Raw genomic sequence first — 20500 nt, forward strand, 5'->3', positions numbered from 1 at the left:
CTTTTGGCAGTCCATGGTACTTTGAATATTCTCCGCCAACACCACAACTCAAATGCATCGATTCTTCTATGGTCTTCTTTCTTCACTGTCTACCTTTCACTTGCATATGGAAGGTCTGATGATATCCCATTTATTCCCTCTTTTTGCTTTGAAGTAGTCATTTATAGATTGTCCTCTCTGGTTCCCTATTGTCAATCTTTTACCTTTATTTTAGTTTTGAAAATGCTTGATCTGGGCTGGTGTCTGGGTGATATTGTCATGTGCCTTAATCTTAGGCTGTTGTTGATGTTTCTCTCTCCCAAGGACTTCTTATAGTATCATCTCTTGTAAGGTTGGCCTGGTTTTTACAAATTTCATTAATTTCTGTTTATCTACAAATGTCCTAATTTCACCATTGTACTGGAGGGATGATTTTGCTGGATATATAATTCTTGGTTGGCAATATAGTTTTTTCTGGTAAGGTTTTTATACGTCATTCCACTGCCTTCTTTTTCTTTTTTTCCCCCATTGCCTTCTTGCTTGTATGATTTTTGCCAATGAATCAGAGTTGAGTCTTAGTGGTTTCCCTTTGTAAATAACATTTCATTTTCCTGAGATGCTCTAAGATTCTTTTCTTTGTTTCTGGTTTTAGAAAGTTTGATTATGAAATGTTTTGGTGATTTTCTTTTGGGGTCTATCCTATTTGAGGTTCGTTGAGCTTCTTGGATGAATAGTTTCTTGTCTTTCATGTTAAGAAATTTTCCTGTTGGCATATATTTTTTTAGAATTGTATCTATGGCTTTTTTGTTGTTGTTGTTTTTCCAGTCTCTTCCTTTTCTGGAATTCTGATCAAATGTACATTATTTGGCTTGATGATGTTCACATACCTCTTAAATTTTCTTAATTTTTAAAACTTTTGTATTCTGATAGCTCCTTTAACAGGTAGGTAACAAAGGATTTGTCCTGTCCTTTGCTGATTCTGTCTTCCATTGATTTAATGGCCCTCCTTTGTCTTTCCAATGTGTTGTCTATGTCTGAAATTTCAGTGTTAAATTTCTGAATTTTTAGTTGCTGTTTTATATGGTTTTCAATTGTCTATTTATTTTGTCATTTTGTTCTTGTACTGTTTTACTGAGTTCTTTTAGTGTTCTGTCTGTGTTTTCCTTGATCTTTTTATTGATCTCCTGAAGAAGCCAAATAGAATTCTTTTGAATTCCTTACCAGGTAGATTCCTTTTCACTTTTTCCTCAGAAAGGGCTTCTTGTCCTGCATTTTTGTCACTTGAGCCATGTTGTCCTGCATCTTTGTGCGATTTGATGTTGTCTGCTGATTCTGAAACATTGAGATGTTGTTATATTTTCTGATTGATTGCATGTTTGCTTGCTTCATCCTAGTTTGTTTTTGTTTTGTTTTTAATGTATCTGGGTGGGCAGGGTGGGCATGCTGCTCTGGTCACTAGTTTGGCAGTACTAAGGTGTTTCCAGGTGGGTGGGGTAGTGGCTGGGTGTGTGAGCACGGGTCTCTGTTCGCTGTTTCCGTGGAGAAGCTAAGGGGGTGGAGGCTGGGCAGGTAGTGTCTGTGGCAGTCAGTGAGTTATTTAATATGTCTCTCCTAGCCATTATCTTTGTAACTCCCAAATGAGATTTCTTCATGGGAAAAGGTAGGAGAAGATTCTGATTGGATTATATGGTTCAGTTAGGAGTTATTATTAACAGGACTAATTGTGATTGTGCAGCAGACTTGCCCAATGCAATACATATGTTGTTTGATTTCTTGACTGCTGTTTCCCTGAGTGTTGATAGTTGATCCAAGAAGAATGGACATATTATCAGGAGGGACCAGTCACTGGAGAAGGATATCATGTTTGGTAAGGTGGAGGGTCAGAGAAAAAGAGGAAGACCCCCAATGAGATGGATTGGCCAAATAGCAGTATCGATGGACTCAAGCGTTGCAACAATAATGAGGTTGGCCCAGGATCGGGCAGTGTTTTGTTCTGCTGTGTATAGGGTCACTATGAGTTGGTACCGACTCAATGGCACCTAACAACAACAACAACTGTGATTGTAAAAACTTGGAACTCTAATGTGGGTTCCGATGAGCCATTTCAGAAGCAGGAATGGGGCATCTCACTACCCTCCAGAAAGAAGAACCTTGAGCCGAGTGTGTCCTTTGGAAGCTGAAATCCCTTTGTGCAGAACCTCCTTGATTCAGGAGGCAGAGCTGTGACACCAGAGGAGAGGTGGAGGAAGGGCAGGAACAGAGCCAATGGCAGCCAGAGTGGAGAGGTGGACTTCCTAGTCCATGAAGCACTCATTGAGTGGATGGGCACTCACTGAGTGGATGGGGCACTGGGTGTGACAGAGGATCGGGGTGCCTCCAGACACTTAATTGGGACCTAGGTTTGCTGACCCACACAACTAGAGCACAGTGCCTTTGGGTGGAGGCTTATAACAGAGTGGAGTGCCCTTTGGGCATTTATCAGCAGCCCTAAAATAGCTTTGTAATGTTGTCTGAGCAGGGCAATGATGGGGCCAAAGGCTACAGAGAGACTTGCCTGTAGGCGTCACTGGGAAGAGGCTATCTTCACCAAAGAACTGCACCCTGAAGATTTCTGATCCTGAATTGTAACCTGGTAGCTTCCTTAATAACCCCTTCCTGCAAAAATTTGTGAGGATTGTCTCTGAGTTCTGTGTGGCCAGTGCAACGGATGATTGAACCCAGCATAGAAGTAGCAAGTGCTGTGTGTGGGGTGGGGAGGATAGTTGACATCAGAATTGTTGAGGAAGGGTGGAAGGTGTAAGCATGTCTGAACTCAGCTTTGTAGGAATCAGCCTGGAGATCCAGGGGCGCAGCAGTGGTGGTGGTGGGCACTCACTGAATGGATGGGGCAATGGGTGTGACGAGCTAGTGGGAACATGGACGCTGGATGGAGGAAGGGTGGGTAGGCACACAGTTGCACTGGTGTGATCTCTTGCATGCAGGGGGGCAGTGTGAGTGGTAGGCTGATACACGTGCAACTTGCCACCCCTTGTCAGGTGGGGGTTGGGTGGGGAGGGGTGAGCATTGGGAGGGAGCAGTGGCCAGGTGCACATGGGGTCATGTTACTGCTGCTTCTCACTGGTCCATGTGAGGTGTGGGCTGAGGTTGTCACCCACTGCTGGTTGAGGGGTGAGTGATGGGTGGGTTGTATGTAGTTATGACACCTCCACTTCTTGTTGAGTGGAAGAAAGGAGGAAAAAGCCTGGTTGGGTTGGCAGGCGAGAGAGGGTAGGGTGAGTGACTAGCACCACACCCACAGAAGCAGGCCCTTACCATTTGGCGGGGTCAGTGGGCAGGAGGGCTCAGGCTAGTGGTCAGTGCTGTGCCAGGACAGCCTGCTGTCACTCATTTGGGTTGGGTCAGCTGAGCAGTGGTTCACTTTGCTGAAGTGGCTGTCTGGCAGGGAGAGGGTGGTGGTCAGGGTTGGTTGGAGGTGGGGGTAAGGTGGTGGCTCAAACCTTTAACCCCAGTGCTTGGGGCTATTTGTGCCACTAATTACAAGGAAGGTGGGAAAGGGGAACATGTTCCTTTGATCACTAGGCAAGGGCGCCTGGACTCTTCCACTAACTGCAGCCAGTAATCCGGACCTTATTCACTCTCGGTATGTCTACACAGTTACTCTATGGTCCACTGGGAATCCCATGAAATTGCCTTCTATGCTCTTCACTCAGGATTGCTCAGGTCTTTGTCTCAAGATGACCAACACTGTACACCAGGCTGACTGGTGGGGCCCCTCAGCTCCATCTCTTCTAATTTGCTGTTTTCAGTTAATTTCTTCTTCCAATCAGTCATTGATCTAGTTCTTTATCATTTCATTTGATGCACAGAGGTCAAGGATTGTCTTCTGTCTCTGTTTCACTTGGTTTTTCAGGCCTTTCTGTAGAAGGATGACATGGTGTGCCTGACTCAGCCTCCACTGTGGCCTCTCTCAACAATGTATATTTCTAACAAGCTCTCAGGTAAGTGATGCTTCCAGTCAGAGGGCCATGTTTGAGGACCACAGGCTTATAAGATACCAGCCAGTCTTCTTAGTTTGCCCCTCTAGAATCTGGCTCCAACTTAACTTTCTCAGCCTCATCATCTACCATTGCAATATTACAGTCAAGTTACATTGTCCCCACTCACAGTCACGAGGTTCAGCTAAGGTGCCCTGCTAACCAGACTCCCTCTGAGCAGACTTACAGCTCTCTTTTACATCACTAACTCCTGCCCAACATTCAAGCTGCCCCTCAAATGCTACCTCTTCTAAGAAGCCTTCTCTGACTTTCTCACCAAAGTCTCAGAAATTCCTCCAGGCTCAGACAATTTCCCTCATGACTCTCAGCAGTTTTTAATTTTGGTGAAATACAGAAATATTTGCCATTTGAACCATTCAAAGTGTACAATTCAGTGACATTAACTATAGTCACTATGTTGGGCGGCCATCACCACTATTTGCAATAGAAACTCAGTCCTTCCTGAGCAGTAACTCCCATTTCTCCCACCTCTCCCAGGTCTTAGCATCCTCTAATCTGCCTTTGTCCCTATACATTTGTCTATTCTAGACACTTCTTATCAGTGAACCCATACAGTATCTGTCCTTTTGTATCAGCCTTATTTCATTCAGCATAACGTGTTCAAGGTTCATCCATATCATAGTATGTATCAGAACTGCATTTCTCTTTATGGTCAAATAATATATTCTATGATATGGATGGACTCCTGGTGTGGTGCTATAGGATCAGCACTGGACTGTAGTTCAAACTCCCCAGCTGCTCTACACAGAATGTCTATGAGTTGGAATTGAGTCGACAGCACTTAACAACAACAACAACACTTTATGGATATACCACATTTGTTTCTCCACTCCTCTGTGATTGGCCAACGTAAACAGTGTAATGAGCATGGTGCTGAGTGCGTTAGGCCTTTTGTCATGATTTGTGTCCAGGTCTCACACTTAACGTCAGCCATGTGCTCCAGGGCACTGAGTCCATCTTACTCACTTCAGTGTCCACCCCATTGCCCAACAGACCAACAATGCAAGGCTGCATGCACACACATACAAATGCAAACATTTAGGTAACGTGCTCGTCAGCTCATCCACTCCTCTTGGTACCTCCAAGACACATTGACTATATGTCTGACTGTTCAAAAGAGAGCACAGGGCAGCATGGCAGCTGATCCAATCTACTCTTTAGGCAAAATGTCCATATTTTCTGGGAACAGAGTTATCATGAGAAATAAAAACAATGACTATCATTCAGTTCCAAGGAGCCCTAGTAGTGTAGTGGATTATGAGCTGGTCTGCTAACTGCAAGGTCAGCAGTTCAAATCTACCAGTCACTCCTCAGGAGAAAGATGAAGCCTTCTGCTCCCGTTAAGATTTACAGCCTCGGAAACCCCATACAGGGTCACTATGAGTCAAAACCAACTTGGTGGCACAAAACCACTACCACCATTACCACCATTTAGCTCCTTACCAAAACTGCAGTGAATGGCAGCAGTTAAGACCTTGGGCAGTCAGGTTAGCTATAGGACTAACATCTATTGGGTTCCAGACTCCTTACATTTAGTGACAATAACAGCAGCACAGTACCTACTTTCTGCAGATGGCATCAGGATGTAAGATCATTGTTAACGTGAACAGTAGATGGCATTTACTGAGTGCCTACCATGTGCACGAAGTGCTTACCACAATATCTAGCACATCAAGAAATATTCTCTGTCATTACTGCTAACTTCCTCAACTCCCCTGCAAGACATGCATTATTATCCCCATTTCCAGACAAGTAGCTTGCTCACCAAATACTGAGAGTCGTTAATTTGGTTCCAAGCCATAGTAACCCTATATAGGGTTTCCAAGGAGCGGCTGGTGAGCTTGAAGTACCAACCTTGCAGTTTAAACCAACTTTGCAGTCCAGCGCATTAGCCCACAGTGCCAGATCAGAATACCCAACAAATATTACCAATTTTATCCTAAAATAGCTTACATTTATAATTACCTTGCAGTAGGGAGGCAGGTATTAATTGTCACTATTTAATGAATGGAAAAAAGGTGGCTCAAAGAAGGAAGAGCTGGGATTTGAACTGGAGTCTGGGTCCAGAGCTCCTGCTTGTCCAGCTCATCACATGCTTGGTTCATTCTACCTGCCCTGCGTGCCTTGCAGTCAGTCCACTGTGCCCTTTATTATTCATGAATTACAGGGAAGCATTTTCCCAATGTGCCCGACAGCTCCTAAACCCTACAACTTACAAGTTTGTTTCAAAAAACCCAAAAGAATGGGCTGCACATCTGAGAGTGTGTAGTCCAGGTCTTGTCTCCTGGGAAAATCCCAAGGGGTACTAAGGAAATCAGAGCCCGGAGGCTGGGACTGACCGTGACCCCGAAGAAGTTGGTCTCATTCATGGCATTGAGGATGATTCTGCCCAGCGTGTGGTCCGTATAGTTGAAGTCCTGGATCCGCTGGTGCCGGCTGCTGGCGTGCAGCGTCTCCATGGCCCTCTGCAGAGTCTTGGCGATGACCCAGATACCGTCGTAGGCGTACCCGTGGAACTTGCTGGGTCCCACACCTGACCGTTTACTGTTGTACTCTCTCTCATACTGCTGTGGAGTCTGGAAAAACAAGGGGTCAGGGAAACTCCTGGTTACTGTGGATGGAGACATCAGGCACATGATGCTGAGGAGAGCTGACACTTGCCAGAGTCTACTTTCCCCATGTAATCCTCACGACAACCCTCAAAAGGCGGATACTACTGTTCGCGTTTTACAGATGAAAAAATTGATTATGAAAGTCTGACTTGCCTAGGATCATACAGGGAGTCCTGTTGTGGCACTGTAGGATAAGCACTGGACAGCTAACTACAAGGGTGTTACTTCAAACCCACCAGCCGCTCCTTGGAAACCCTACATAGGGTCACTATGAGTTGGAACTGACTCGACGGCACTTAACAACAACAATAAGGGTCACACAGCTACAAGGGTCACAAGGGTCCACAGTCCATGAAGGCTCGGGAGAGGGAATAATATGGGTCTTCCCCGACAGGTACAGGGCCTGACACTAGAGGACAAATGGAAGCCCAAACGCCATATGTGAAAATAGTTACAAGTTATAGATCAAGCCAACAAACTGTTCAATAAAAAATACGTTCTATCCTCCCATCATGTCAAATACACCTTCCTAGGAGCCCTGGCGGCACAAAAGGTTAAACACTTAGCTACGAACAGAAGAGTTGGTGGTTCAAACCCACCCAGTGTCTCCACAAAAGAAAGACCAACAATCTTCTTCCACAAAGACGACCATATGGGACAGTTCTAGTTTGTCACATTTGGTCGTTATAAGTCAGAACCGTATCAGTGGCATACAACACAGCAAGTGACCTGGAAGACTAGACTTGAATTCAGAATGTTTGGGATCCTCAGAGCTTAGAGTGGGACGTAGCCATTGGGGGATTCAGAGTTGCACTGTGTCTGACCCCAACTTGTTCCTGTCCCACCTCATACCATCCTAGAGCCAATCAAACTCCTCCACGCCTCCTACCCCAGCATCAGCAATGTCTTGGGTACCCCAGAGGTGCAGCTCAACCTCAAAGGGGGCAGAATAGTGAAGAGGATCCCCAGGCCCAGGAAGAAGCCACTGCTGTTTGGGTTGGGAATTCAGGGCATGGTGGAGAATTAGGGGTTGGTAAGCTCTGGCTGGACACGCCCCTATGTTCTGGTGGCTTCTGAGCCCTATGGGACTGAGTGGCCAGGTGACCCAGTGTAAGGGCAGTTCTGACCCTGACATCCATCCCATTACTCTTTCCTTTCACACCTTCCATTATACAGCAGCGTTTGTGACTAGCTCAGCATTAAACAAAATTTCTTTTCTCAAATTAGCTGAATTGCACAAAAGAATTTCATTGGTGATATTAACATTCTGATTGTGGCTGCAAAGTAATGAAACTGCTTTTTTACTCCAACCCCTGGAGCTTACACATCCAAAGGAACGCAGCCCCAGGGGAGCCCATTACCTTCATTCATCTGTGGGCCTTTTCGCAAATCACCTCCTCCAGAAGTATCATCAGAGCCCCGGCTGAGTCTTTGGAAAAACCCTCCTTGGGGGCAAATCCCACATAGAAGACATGGACTCATCTTCTCTTATCACATTATACTGAGAAATGCCCTAAGAGAACACTCTCCTTTTGTAGCCTGACAAAGAGTGGTCCAGAGACTTGCCCAAGATCACAAGCAATGTGTGTATGTATGTGTACGTGTGTGTGGCCAGATGAACCTCCCATTCCATCTCTGCTACTTCACTCATCTTTGAACTTTGAGGGCATAAGTGCTTTTAAAAAATATTGTGGTCTATACCGTGGTCTACCGATAAGGGGAAGTGGGGGGGAAACAGCAATGAAGTTGTGAGCTAAGTCTGACCACGTTCAACAGATGCTCATCCACCTGGATTGAGACCTGCTTGGTCAGCAGTATGGCGTGACCTGGGGACTCCTGGGTCCAGGGACAGGGACATGGCCACAGAGGACTAGAGCAGAGAGTGAAGTGTCCAGCCGATATGAAGTGAAGGGAGATGCACAGGAACACTCATACTTGCAGATAGTACCCATTTGACCTGGCTTCAATGGCTGGATAATCAGAACTCAACTAGAGGAAGAAAGAAGAGGAAAAAAAGAGTAATCCACTACTACAGTTTGATGAACTTGACCTATACTTATGGATGTAGTAGCTCAAAAGAGGCAATGAATCTTTACAGCGAGGATCATTCCCACTCCCTCGGTACACAGGATTGACAGGGATGGGCAACTTAGACATTGGCTATCCCAAATGGGGGGACTACAAAGGCACGAAGTGACTGGCTTACAAGCTTTCAAGAGGTAGCCTAGTTTCAGATGGTACGGGGGAAGAGAGAATCTCCATTGAGTGGTTTCCAACCTGGAAAAGAGCTAGGGATAAGAAAGACATGTGTGGTTCAGTAGTGAATAATTACTATCAGGACTGACTGTGAGGGTTGGAAATGTAAAGGTAGACGTTTTGTAACAAAAAGAGGGGAGTGGTTGATCTTACAGTCCAGGAGTGGAGGACCCTGGGACCATCAAGGGAGAAGAGTAGAGTGCAGGACCCTATCTAGAGAAGCAGTGACTCCAGAAATGGAGGCAGAGACGATGATGTGGAGAGATGGAGGGGCTGGGGACCCTGGACTCAGGGAGGGAGAGGGGTTGTGTGCTGACAGTGGGGGAGCGGGCTTGTGGGGTGTGCTCTTTGGTTGTTTAAAGGTTGTATATTCCTGAGTGCTTTCGTGTACAGCAAAAACAAACAAACAAACAAAAAAAAACCACAAGGAATGGAAGCAAATGCTGTTCAATGTTGATTCATGGAGGGGATTGTCATCATTGCAATTAAACAAAATACGATAGATTGAATACAAAGTGATGTTCTCCCATGTAAACTATCATCCAACTCACAATAAAAACTTTTTTTAAAAAAAGTACTGTGGTCTGTACATGTAACAAAACATTTGCCATTTCAACATTTTTTACATATATAATTCAATGACATATTATGTTATTCAAACAGCATCACTATCCATTTCTAAAATTAACCACCACCTGTACCAGAGGCCCAGTGTTCCCTAATCAAAAATAAGCCCCTCTTTCTCTGCTCTCCCCATTAAGTACTTTCTGAAAACCACCACAAGTTGTTGGGACCAGGTCTAGCGCCTAAGCTGGAGGTGTAGCTGGGCCATCTAAGGTGGATGGATGGCCAAGGGGCTCTTTATGGATTTATTGGAGTGAGGTCACTCTCAGGCACCTGGGAGATGCTGAACCGCCATGGACCTGGAAGGCAGTGAGTGGTACATGATCATATCTGAATGGTGTTTCAGCTCCTTCTTTTTGGTTCTGGGGACATACGGGAAAGGCTCAAGTTTTTTCATTTACAACTTCCCTCAGAAATACATCATGTCCAGCCAGCATTACTCAAAACACGTGGCAGAGAAACTCTCTTCAGATCCTAGTGTTGTTCAAGGAGGCCAGCACTATCTCGTACCCAGTTAACCACTGCCAGCCCCTCCTATTCTGGCTGGTGTCCACTACGCTGCAATCAGCCTTGGCCATTTGCACTTGTACTGGGGAGCATGAAATGGCTCATTTATGAGACTCTCTCTTCCGTAACCTTTTGGGTCCTTCAATTACCTTGAACTTCCAGGCTTTTCCTCTTCTGCAAATCCCCGCACTCAAATTTCAGCATCTGTCCCTTCTCAGGGTGGCTTCCCCCAGGCTTCCCTTTCCTAAAAACGCCTCACCCCAGAGATTCTCTATCCACTGGTTTTATTTTCTCTATTGCTCTTAACACACCCTGCAATTTTCCTACTTATGTATTCCCTTGTGTATTGTTTGTGTTCCACCTTTTTTACCTAACTAGAATTAAACTCCAGGAGATAACTGGTGTTACCTGTCTTGATCACTGGGGCATCTCCAGAACCCTAAACAATACCTGCAAGACCCTTTCTGGGACTGAGTTCCCTTATCTATAAGGTGAAGGGGTTGGAACAGGTGGTCTAGGCGTGTCCTCTCAGCAGTAGGAGGTGTCTGGAGTGTGTCGGCTCAGTTACTAACTGTGGCCATGCAGGTTGCTAGCTTCTCAGGTCCCAGCATCTTTCACTTGTGGGCAGTTGAGAAGGTTCAGTGAGATGTGGCAGACAGAGCACCCGGCTCAGTGTCTCGGCCTTGCAGTTCAAACGGCTTTGCAGTCTGGTGCCTTAACTCACAGTGCCACACCAGGACTCCATTTTCCTACTTAGCTGCTTACTATTTGGCTTATATACATACATATAAAGAGTGTGGTGGCTCTGTATGGTATGCACTGGACTGCTAACCACAAGGTCAGCAGTTTGAGATTACCATCAGGTCTACGGGGGGAAAACAGATGGGGCTTTCTGCTCCCAGAGATTGACAGTGTCAGAAACTAAGCAGCTGGAACCAACCTGATGACTGTGGCCTTGTAGGATAAACACTGGACTTCTAATAAGCACAGGATCCGCAGATCAAGCCTGCCAACCTCTTCAAAGGAGAAAGAAGAAGCTATCAGCTTCCATAAAGATTTACAGCCTCAGAAACCCTATCAAGGGTCACTATGAGCTAGAATGACTTGATGACATTTAACAGCAACAATAAATACATATTTAAAAAAATTTAAATGTGATTTGAACATATTTCTGGTTGTCAAATCAGCTGCATAGTTAATTATACCCAGTTAATATTGGCTATTTTAAAGTTTTTTTTTAAAATCACTCAACTGTGTAGCTCTCTGATCAGTTGATTTAAGAATTAAAGAAACTCGGTGTCTTTGACTTTTCCCTTCTGGGACTGCACTTTCATGAACTTTCTCTGATGCTCATTCTGGGTGATGGAGGTTTCTGCCTCCGAGTCCTGAGTTTTCAACCTAATGAAGACATTCAGATGGCATTTCTGACATTCTCCCTTCCAGATCATGCCGCTGGGAATCCTTCCTGGTTTCTATGATGCTCTTGAAACAGAGGGTCCAAACCCGAGGTGGAAATTCCTAGTATGGTCTCACCAGCAGGACACTGAGTAAGGCAACTGACTTTTTAACTTCCCAGATATTAGCATTTTACAAATTATTTTTGTGAGGACAATATAGGGGCCAAGATTACTTTATTTATTCAATTTGATCTTGGACCTAACAAACCTCCCTCCCTCTCTATTTTCTTAGTCTCCTTTTTTGTTAAATTAATTTTTTATTGTGAATTGGGTGGAGGTTTACAGAGCAGACCATCAGTTTTACATTCAACAAATCACCCATTTTGCTTCATCTCAATGATTGCAATCCCCTCCATGTACCATCACTGATCCCACTTCCTCTCTGCGATTCTTATTTCCTTCCCTCCTCTCCCAACCCTTCTCAACTTTGTCCTTGGATAATGGTTGCCTTAATCCTGATTTGTTGACCGTTCATACTTTACTAGTGTTGTTGTCCCCCTATCTATTGCTTCGTTGAAGGTTGAGCCACAATTAGGGTGAATTCAGTTCCAGACCTAAAGGGTGACCAAGGACCTTCATCTCCGAGTTCTACCAGTCTCTATCTGACCAGTAAGGCTGGTCTTTTTCTTTATGATTTTGAGTTGTGTTCCACATTTTCTCCCACTCTGTCCAAGACTTCTAATGTGACCCTTTTTAGAGCACCCGGTAGTGGTAGCAAGGTGCCATTCAATTTTTCTAGTCTCAGGATCATGAAGACTGACATTCAGATGGTCCATTTGTCCATTGGAATAATTGTTTCCAAGCATCTTCTCTTTTCATCACTTTTCTTTCCTCTGGACAGGAAGAGATCAATGGTAGCTTGATGATAATCCATATAAATCTTTGTGATATTCCATATAAATCTTGTGTTTTCTTCAAATTTTTCCTTCTTTTTTCCTGATGGTTCTTCTAGCAGATTAGGATTGAGAGATTCATTTGTTTTGATTCAAATCTACTCCTTTGCCCTTTTGATTTAATAACTATATCTGAGCTCTTAGCATTGGTCTTCAAGATTTCTATTTGCAGGTTTTGCATTTTTTCTAATTTTTAATGTATTTTGTCTGTTTCCTCTTGTAATGCTTTCCTGAGTCCTTGAGATTTTTTTTTGGTGCTTTTTTTGCTTTCATCTGTAGCTTTCTTGATTTTTTTTCTCAAACTTTTGAAAGTACCCAAATATCATTATTATGAATTCGTTATCAGGTAGTTACACTCTCTTATTCCTTAGTCACTTGTTTGAGTCACTGTCTTGCTTCTTTGTGTGAACTGAAATTGTCTGCTGTCTCTGCTCTGAGACATTGTGCTATCATCGTATTTGCATTTAGTTGATGACTGTATGTTGATATGTTTCTAGACACTCGCCACCTGCCTCCTGGTGGGTGTGATCAAGAATAGAAGTGTGTGCAAAGTTCTGTTTTCTGTTTATGTAGCAAAGTTCAAGATGGGTTTGGCTGCTGTTGGCTGCTGTCCATCATTGATTCAATTGTACAGGAACTTGTAGTAGCTCTTACCCAGCGGATTGGGCTGCAGGGCATATAGTTATGACTGGGCTGAATGGGCTGTGGGGTGGGGCAAGAAGAAAAACGAAATACCATACAAGAGAAACACACAAACAATAACAAAAAAGAAAATAATCAAGGGGAAAAACCCCAACAGGCAGTAGCAAGAAAAATAATATAAGAACTAAAATGAGAAAAAAATAAGAAGGAAAATCAAACAGGTAAAGACAATAAGAAGACAGAAAAAACATCAACATAATAAACAAAACTAGGAAGATTAAAAGAGAAAGAGATAATAAAATAGTACAAAGAAAAATCAAGCGCCAAAAAAAGTAAAGAAGAGGAGGAGGGGAATAGGAAATAAGAAACAGAAGAAAAGTTAGAAACCGTGAGCAGAGTAAGAAAGGATAAAAAAAAAAAAATAAGGGAAGGGGGAGAGGAAGAGAAGAAGAAGAAAAAAAGACGAAATGAAAAAACTGGGACAGGGACCAGACCCAGAGAGAAGAAATCTTTGGTATGGGTTGGCACCCTCTACCATCCAAAGAACTCATGAGGTGGGAGGGGGTGGGGGGAGAGGGTGGCATGCCGGCTCTAGATGGAGTTCCTGTGGGCCTAGGAGTTGTCTAGGATCACCGATTATGGGCTGGCTCAAATGGTGGCTGAGGTCACAGAGTCTTTGTTCCCAAAGGAACTCTTTCTGGCCCAGAGGGCAGCTGGTTGTGAGATTCCTGCTTGCCTGTGGCTGGCTGGGGACCTGCTTTGTGTGGGTCACTTGCCTCCACACTTGAGAGTTGTGTACCTGGTGCCTGTCTCACAATAGTGTGCCACCAACCTCTAGCAGGGCAGGAATAGTGCCGGGGCTGGCCACACCTCTGGCTACCAGCAGAGTGTGGGAACAAGAAAGAACTGTGCTGTCCTTGTCACCAGTCACTGCACAGTCAGGATTAAATGCTGCAGAAGTCCAATATGGCCAAGTCAGGCCAGGTGACAGTTCACCCGCCTGTCTCTTCTCTTGCTACCCTGTTCATCGTCTCCTAGTCAGTACTCAATCTGCTTGTCTATCCTTTCCTCTGCAGCTCAGGGCCCTCTTTCTCTGTAGTAGCATGTCAGCCTTGTCTGCCATCTTGGCAGAAGTCCTATTTTTAAAATCTTTTTTAGTTGTGATTTTACCTCTCTCTCTCTCTCTTTCTCTCTCTCTCTCTGTCTCTGTCTCTCTGTCTCTCTGTCTCTCTCTATCTCTATCTATATCTATATATGGTGGTTAAGTGCCATAGAGTCAGATCTGACTCACAGTGACCCTATATGGGGTCTCTGAGGCTATAATCTCCATAGCAACAGAAGGCCTCATCTTTCTCCCACAGAGCAGCTGGTAAATTCAACCCACTGACCTTGGGATTAGCAACCCAACTCATAACCCACTATGCTATTAGAGTTCCATATCTACCTTGGCCAATTCAACAATTTTTACACATACAATTCATTGACATTGCATTCGTCCTGTTGTCCAATCACAACCATTACCCTTTTCTAAATCATTTCACCACCAGCAAGGGAGACTCAGTATCCTTTATAGCCGTGATTCCTCCTTGATCTCTCCTTTGCCTACCTTAAAATAACTGCTAATAAGCTTTGGTTGCTATGTTGTTGTTCTTGTTAAGTGCCATCGAGTCAGTTCTGACTCACAGTGACCCTGCATAGGGTTTCCCAGGAGCAGATGGTGGGTCTGTGGTTTGCAGTTCAGTGCTCACTCTACAGCGCCACACCAGGAGTCCGGCTGCTATACAATTGCCTATTTCATAGATGTACAATAATGCAGTATTTGTCCTTTCGTGATAACTTATTTTGCTCAGCATAATGTTTTTAAGGTTCACCCGTGTTGCTCATATACTCTCTCTCTCTAAGGATGAAGAAAATACAAAAACATAGCAGCTACAGAGGACAAGACTCCTCCCTTACACATACTGATCCACCCCACTTAGCTTCTTAACGCTCATTCATGTATAAGAATTTAAGTCTGTGGTCTTCCTTAAGTACATCAGTGTTCTCATGTATCACTTTTTGAGGTGGATTTTTTTTGTTTTGTTAACTTTTTGTGTTTTCTTCATACTTTATATATTATCTTTAGATTAAATCCAGGGTATCCCTGGACCCTGTTGTTGCTGTTATTGTTAAGTGCCGTCAAGTCAGTTTTGATGCGTAGCGACCCCGTACAGGGTTTCTGAAGAGCAGCTGGTGGGTTTGAACCACTGACCTTGTGATTTGAAGTCCAGTGCTTATTCTACAGTACCTTTTAATAAATTAAAAATAACTTTTAAAAACAACAAATGCTATATATATGTATATATACATACAAATGATAACTTTATTTACTGAAATACAACTAGTTGTTCTCATTATTCAACATTTTAATTTTTTAATATATATTCATTGACTTTGGTTTGAACATATTTCTTTCAACATTTCCTACCCAGACTTTTTCTAAGACCTTCCAGATGCCAACATGATCTAAAGCATTATTTATAAAATGTGTCCTAATGATTTGTCTTTTTCAAAAAAAAAAAAAAAATCGATAAATAATTTGTGTGGAGTTCATTACGGTTGAGATTAAATAATGAATAAAAGTTATGCAAAACTATACATAATGTGCCATTTGCAAGTCCCCATATTTTTCTGGCTTATCAAATTATTCTCCTTTCTCAGGGTAGAGACTGAGATAGAAGGGAGGTGAAGAACATTGGAAATATGGCTGCTGACCTCATTTCTGCTGGGAGAGGCCTTGAAAAGGAGTCAGGTGCAGCTAAGCCCTGAAAGGCAGCCTCATTCCTACCTACCGTGTTTGTGAGGACCAGGTGAAAGAAGTTATCGCTGCCCTGTTCTATCCCAGGCCATTCATCACTGTACCCAGGGGAAGCCAGCACCATTCTCCCTTGGGCAAAACAGTGACAGCCGGAAGAAACACTAACAATTGTATGAGAAAAAGTAATAGCTGTTGTTAATGCAAGCCTCCATTTATTCAGGGCAGAAGAATATCTTCCACTGTAAAGCTGACTCTAAAAGCTGATTAATTATTCATCCTCTGAGGTCAAGTTTATTGTGAGATACTAAAGTTTCTGGGGAAATAACTATATAGATAGTCCCAAATTCCTGACAGGTTGTGCTCTAGCACACTTTTGAAAGGTGAACTGTTACAATTTGGAACATATTTCCCCACAGAAACCATGTTATAAATAATGGTTAGAACTATTAAAGAACTAGTTCATATAAATTTGCTAATCCACAATGTGACTAAACTTGGTTGCTGTTGTTAAGTGCTGTCGAGTCAGTTCCGATTCCTAGCGACCCTGTGTAGGGTTTCCAAGGAGCAAATGGTGAGCTTGAACCACCGATCTTGTGGTTCAAACTGACCTTGTAGTGCAGAGCATTAACCCACAGCGCCAAACCTGCCATTCCAACAGAACCAAACTGAGTCCTGCTTTCTGGAAGAGGTTCGCTGTTATGAATTGGATGGTGGTGGTGGTGGTGGTGGTGGTGGTGATGTGCCATGGAGTTGGAACCAATTCACAGTGACCCTGTACAGGGTTTCCAAGGCTGTAAATCTTTACAGGAGCAGAAAGCCTCATCTTTTTCCCATAGAACAGCTAGTAGTTTCGAACTGCTGACCTTAAGGTTCGTGAATTGGATTGTACAATCCAAAAGGATATGTTGAAGCCCTAACCCCTGGTACCTTTGACTGTGCTCTCATTTGGATGAGTCACACTGAATTAGGGTGGGCCTTAAGTCCAATGACTAAGATTCTTAAAATAAGAAGAGACACATGAAGAAGTTCATGTGGCAATAGAGGCACAGACTGAAGTGATGAGCCAACAAGCCAAGGTTTGCTGGCAACACCAGAGGCAGGAAGGGGCAATGAAGGATTTTTTCTTAGAGTCTTCAGGAGCAACATGGTCTTGCTGTCACTTTGATTTCAAACCTTTGGCCTCTATAGCTCTCAGAGAATAAAATTCTATGGTTTAAAGTCACCAAATGGTGGTGCTTTGTTATAGAGGACCCAAGCCCTAATACAGGAACCTCATGGACAGAAGAAAGGAAGAGGAGAAGACGGACACATCTCCTTGTACATTTCTAAGTGCCCACCACAGAGGCAACACTGGCACAGATCTCTTTCTAGCATCCTGTGTTGGATGCTGGAATCACAGACTCTTATTTGGGAAGTACTTTAAAGAATACTTCATCTGCCTGTTCTTATACTCCCATTTGTAGATGATCTGTGTCAGAATTACTGACACACTGTTGTTGTTAAGTGCTGTCGAATCAGTTCCAACTCAGAATTGAGAATTCAATAGATGGGTTAAGCAGTGTATTAAACAAAGCAGAAGGTAGATTAGCACTCTGAAAGGTGGGATACTATATTTAGACTGAAGCAAAGGGAGGAAAAGAAGAGTAGAAAATAAGAAACAAGCATGGCAGATACATGGAGTACACTGAAGAGGAAGAATATATGTGTAATTGGTGTCTTAGAATGGGCAGAACCAACATTTAATGGGTTATTAAACTAGGATTTTTCCCCAACATCAATGCACAGATTCATGAAATTCTATGAATCTCTGTGAACTCCTATTAGGATAAAACTGCACTTTGGCACAGCATAGTAAAACTGCTGAAGACTAAAGCAAAGAGAAAATATTTCAAAAGCAGTTGGAAAAACAAAGATATATTACCTTCAAAGAGCAACAATACATCTGACAGGTGACTGAATAGAAACAATGGAAACCGAAGACAATGACATGTCATCTTAAAATGTTGAAAAAACCCCAACAGACAACCTAAAATTCTATGCCCAATTAATATATCCCTCAAAACTGAAGGCGGAATAAAGAAAATTTCAGATAAATAGAAACGGACAGAATGTTTCTCTAGCAGACTCACAGTGAAAGAAAAACCAACCTAAAGAACTTCTTCAGATAGAGAGAAAATGATCATAAAATAGAAATACAGAAATGCAGTTGGAAATGAAGAGTCATGGAAAAAGCATATATATCTGAGTAGATATAAATCAACAATTACGTTAGAGTCAAGAACATCCAAGAAAATCTAAAAGGAGGAGAAAGATAAAGGATTTATATTATGGGGCATGAGGTCTTATAGTAAATCTCAGTACTTAAGACAGTGTGGTATTAGTGCTGGGATAGGCAAATAGACAAGTAGAATGGACCAAGGAGTCCTGAAACAGTCCCACACTACTTACAGTTATTTGACTTTTAACAAAGGTGACTGTAATATAGGGCAAGGGAGAGGATGAACTTTACAATAAATGTTCCTAACTTGTTAGTTCTTCATGAGGAAAAAATGAAATCTTCATCCTTCCTCAGACCATTCATAAAACCAACCCCACCTGAAGTCTCTATCTAAGTGTGAAAAATAAAACGAAACCTCTAAAAGATAAAATAGCAAAGTATCTTCATAACCTTGGGGTGGACAAAGATGTCTTAAGCAGGGCACAAATATAATACACTAATTATAAAGAAAGAGTCTTATAAAATGGACTATGTTAAAATGAAACATTTCTGTTCATCAAAATTCATCGAAAGAGAGAAAAGGCAAGCCACAGCATGGAAGCTAGAAGTAACATATAGAACGAACAAAGGAATAATATTAACAATAGAAAAAGAATTTCTACAAATAATAAAAACCAGAGAATCCAATAGTAAAATGGTCAACAGACTTGAAAAGAGGATATAAAAATGACTAATATGAAAAGATCTCAACTTCATTAGTCATCATGGAAATGCAAATTGGATTTAAAATGAGATACCACTACACACCCACCAGATTGGTTAAAATTAAAAAGCTGACAATACCAAATGTTGGTGTGTGAACCAACTGGAACTTTCAATCACTGTTGGTGGGTGTTAGAATCGGTACAACCACTTCAGAAATTCATTTGGCAGTGTCCACCAAAGCTGACCACTCGGCAATTCCAGACTTAAATATGTTTCCAACAGTTAGGTATACATCTTTTGTATGAATTATTTCCAGAAATAATCAAGAATTCTATATAGAGAAATTTAAAAAACCTTTCTGAAAGGAATTAAAGAAGACCTAAATAAATCCAGAAGCTCATCAGAAACTCTGAACATGGTTGCTAAGAGTTGGAATCGACCAATGACAACAGTGAACAACAAAAATAACAAAAAATATAGGGTCATACAAAATTTATGGATTGGAGACTCAACTTTATAAAGATGACAGATCAATAAAACCATCTATAGATTCAATAAAAACATCAGCAGGTTTGTAGGTGTGTTTATATATGTGTGCACATATGCATATGTAAATTTAATAACCTGGTTTTAAAAATGTACAGAGAAATGCAAAGAGACAAGAGTAGCGAAGCCAATCTTGAAGAACTAAAATAGAGAACCTATGTTGCTGGTTATCAAGACTTATTACAAAATAATTAAGGCAGAGCTCTTTTGATATAAGAATAGCCAAATAAACCAGTGGAAGAGAAAATAAATTCTAGAGACAAAACCAAATATCTACAATCATTTGATTTATGATAAAGGTGGTATGGTAGCACAGTATGGGTAGTGTGGACTTTTCAATAAATGATGATGTTTTAATTAGCTGTCCATATGAAAGAGAGAAGGAATCTTGATTTATGCATCACACCATATAAGGAAGCCAATTTTAAGTTGATGGAGCCCTGGTGGAGTAGTGGGTTACATGTTGGCTGCTAACTGCAAGGTCGGCAGTTCTAATCCACCAGCCTCTCCTTGGGAGAAAAAGGAGGCTCTCTGTTCCCATAAAGATCTACAGCCTCAGAAACCCTACATAGGGTTGCTATGAACCAGAATCAACTTGACGGCAGTGGGTTTTGGTTTGGGTTATAGATCTAAATAAACATGAAAGGTAAAATAGCAGAGCTTCTAAAAGATAGAAGACAGAAACAATATCTTCATAACCTTGGGATGGGGTCATTAAAACAATTTCAATTCATTAAAAAACACCAATTAGAGAGTGTCCTGAAGACAATGAAGGTGATATTATACTTAACTTTCCAAAATATCCTCCCCAAACTATATGAAATAGCTTCATAGCTATACAAATTCTACACAAAACCACACACTTACCAATAACTGAAGACAGAATATTAAAACTGCAAAATAACTGAGTAAAGAGAAAAATGAACAATGTTCTGCACAGAAATCCCTTATGCTTTTTGCCCCCCCTTCCTCTGCTCTCATTCCCTGGTGCAAGACTTCATGGTGGGCAAAAGCAGACAGAGAAGGTAATTGGAAAGACAGAAGGTGGAAGTGATTTAAGGGGAGGTTGGAATGACTTCCAGAGAGACGGATCCATTTCTAAATAAATAACTGGAGTGGTCAGAACACGTGCTAAAGGAAAGTAATTCCAAAGTACATGATTTAAAAGGTCAGATATCATCGAGAAGGCGGGCGTGCAATTAAACAGAG

At 42.4% G+C, this 20500-nt stretch overlaps 1 protein-coding gene across 1 annotated transcript in view; it reads right to left on the reverse strand.

The window, feature by feature from the left end:
- GABBR2 (gamma-aminobutyric acid (GABA) B receptor, 2) overlaps positions 1–20500 on the reverse strand; it is a 474372-nt gene that overhangs the window by 185615 nt on the left and 268257 nt on the right. Inside the window, exon 7 of the mRNA XM_006863147.1 lies at positions 6374–6610. Coding sequence (XP_006863209.1) covers positions 6374–6610 — 237 coding nt within the window. The remainder of the gene's footprint in view (positions 1–6373; positions 6611–20500) is intronic.

This window comes from Chrysochloris asiatica, unplaced genomic scaffold, assembly GCF_000296735.1.
Source record: "Chrysochloris asiatica unplaced genomic scaffold, ChrAsi1.0 scaffold00053, whole genome shotgun sequence".
Lineage (NCBI taxonomy): Eukaryota > Metazoa > Chordata > Mammalia > Afrosoricida > Chrysochloridae > Chrysochloris > Chrysochloris asiatica.